Source organism: Opisthorchis viverrini (genome assembly GCF_000715545.1).
Source record: "Opisthorchis viverrini unplaced genomic scaffold opera_v5_121, whole genome shotgun sequence".
Lineage (NCBI taxonomy): Eukaryota > Metazoa > Platyhelminthes > Trematoda > Opisthorchiida > Opisthorchiidae > Opisthorchis > Opisthorchis viverrini.
The window spans coordinates 454,929-457,726 of NW_008751776.1; the positions used below are offsets into that span (position 1 = coordinate 454,929).

General features: G+C 44.0%; 1 protein-coding gene across 1 annotated transcript in view; it reads left to right on the top strand.

The window, feature by feature from the left end:
* Positions 1-746: 746 nt before the first annotated feature.
* The window catches only part of T265_06014 (hypothetical protein), a gene marked incomplete at both ends in the record, with an annotated part of 90,025 nt that continues 87,973 nt past the window's right edge, over positions 747-2,798 (top strand). The window contains 2 exons of the mRNA XM_009171173.1: positions 747-869; positions 938-1,238. Coding sequence (XP_009169437.1) covers positions 1,085-1,238 — 154 coding nt within the window. The remainder of the gene's footprint in view (positions 870-937; positions 1,239-2,798) is intronic.

Sequence of the window (2,798 nt, forward strand, 5' to 3'; positions counted from 1 at the left end):
AATTATTCAAAGCAAGCGACAACGCACACGGTTATGGTGAAAACAAACCAATACTGGCCAATTTTTTGACAATTTTGCTGCTCTTGCCGATGCATTTTCTCCGGGGGAAGAGATTTCACCACACTTGTTGCAAAATCAATGCAGAGTACCGAAAAATGCTGCAGCATCTCTCAACTAGATACATGAGAGTCTAGACCACTCACAAAGGCAAATGTTGGCGCCCACATTACACAGTCCACCATGTTCTCTTCAAGTAAAATCCTCAGCGTATGTCGAGCACTGCAAATAACACTGTTGTGCCGAACTTCGACGATCCAGTTCATCTGGTTTCTAGTGGGATTATTAGGACTAGCGGGAAGTATCCAAATGCCAACAAAAAATTGGATTTTTTTAGGAACTTGTGCATAAATTACTTCCAATTTTACGGACAGCTTAGACTGTCAAACTTTGTAACGTTCTGGGTTTGTCGCCTAATAGGGCGGAAACTGGTGTTGACATACGAATCGGCGGTATTTGTGACCTACATTTACTGCACACGTGCCTTGCCGCCATTTGTAACAAGTGACAGAAATCATATGGACGGGCATTTCTCACACAAAACTCATGAAAACTACTCGGTTGCAAGAAAAAGTGAATCCTCTCTGGGCAAAAACAAAGGAACTACTCGGTTTTGGTGGTACGTCATGTAAACCGGGCAGTTGTTATAATGCACCAAAGCTCTAAGGACAAACGCTGCTACGTTCAGCACGAATCCGAACTTCCCACGATGACCACTTGAGAAATAATGTGATGAATGATGATACCTAGATTGCTGCTGGTGGTCAGTACATCATTAATTGTCACGCTTGTTCACACAGCTGTGTCCACAGGTAAGTGTTGTTCGCCTTATGTTACGAATCACAATAAAGATTGGAAATTAACTTGCTATGGCGAACAGTTACAGATAGCCTGTGATCTCAGCAAGCTTGTCGTCCTTCACAATGCTCAGTTTGGATTTTTCAAACAGATTATCGGAAGAAAAAACTTGAACGTATCGTGTATTGCCCAGCAGCGCGGGGACTGCTGGATTGATGTCACTCCATCAATGTCTAGGCTGTGTTCCGGATATTCTTCGTGTACTACAGATGTGCAATATTCACTGGAGTTACCTCTTGACGCTATCGCTAGAGAATGTTCAACTGAGACAGCAGGTTTCTCGAAACCATCATTGTTCGTCGAATACAGCTGTGTTTCAACCAGTAAGTTTTCAGTAATTGGCACAAAGCATGCGCAGAATTATTGAAGTTTATTGCTTTGGTAATAAGCTCAAAAATAAGAAATTTCTTCAGGAGGGTTTTTGTAAGATATCGCGAACCGCTTTCTAGAGAGGAACTCAATGTCCGAACTTTCATCACGTGAGCCACGTATTAACGTACTCGAATGTCTGCTGCTGGGTCACGAAAACCATGTTTGTGCACCCTTACAATGTCTGGCATGTCCTTGTACTTGTGAGCTCTTGGAAACTCCGTCAGCGAATGCTGCAGGGATATTCTTCACCAAAAATCTTGCTACCCTTACCTGCATCCTTGACACAGAACACGCGTGGGGTTGAAAACTGTACCGGAATAAAGACAGAAAAGTTTTTAACTGAACAGGACCGGGTATGGTAGGTACTTGACCGTAGAGACATCTTGGGATAACCACCTATGCCACCTATTTGCACCTCCCTCATTGGGGTAGAAGGAAAGGCTGTCAGGCCGAACTACTTGCTCATTTCGTTGGAAACTAAGAGCTTCTCAGTGGACATCTTCACGAGGAAAATATCAGAGAAGGAAAGCAGGCCGAACTACTTGCTCATTTCATTGGAAACTAAGAGCTTCCCAGTGGACATCTTCACGAGGAAAATACCAGGCTAAACTAAAAGGCAGCTTACTCTTAAAGAATAGGCGAATGAGCTACTCTTCCAATCCACCACCGACAAAGTGCGTTACGTCATCAACGCTCCACACAATCGGAGAGGTATCCACTACACTGTTATCAACAGTGCAGCATTGAAACACACAAGCAAAACTCCCTCACAGTAAGCTTGTGCAGGTGTCGACAACTTCTTGGATGGGGAACTCGTTGCGCCACTGACAGAGTTGTTCCAGAATCTCTTGAACCCCTTTGAAATCTCAGCGTGTTGGAAAAACGGAGTCATCGCACCCACGGGAAAATCCTGCCAACAGCAGATCGAGAATTGTGCTCTCTATTGTGCCGAAATCCATGGTAGTGTTTGTCTCTGATGGGCTACACGCATGTGTAGTGTCTTTGGAAGTCTTATTTGGCTTTAGGTGCAAAATATTGAGTCTTTAGCCTGGAACATTTATCTGGATTGGGTGTGGGAGAATGTTACTTGTCTGCTTCGCAAAGGCCTTCGATTGTTTTAAACTGAACGCCCCACTAAAAGAGCCGGCCATCTACGATGTGTGCATTCTTTTCTGAACTAAGCCAGCTGTTACGCGTAACTCCTATTAGCTGCTCTCTGCGACAGCCGAACCATATTTATATCCCTGTTGACAAATGCGGTGTACCGCAAGATTGCATGCTAGAGCTCACACCATTTCTGAGCTTTACCAACGGCACCCTAGTGATCCTTCAATACTATTGTACTTGGTTTGTGACTCCGTGGCGATTAGGTTATTCAAAAGAGAGTGCTGATTTAGAAAAAAAAGTCAAATCTTTCCAATGTTTAGAGGCCTTCAGCAGCATAATTAGCTACCAGGTAAGTATTTGACCTCCACAGCCATTACGCGGAGTGCTCAAGATTGCTTCACTTT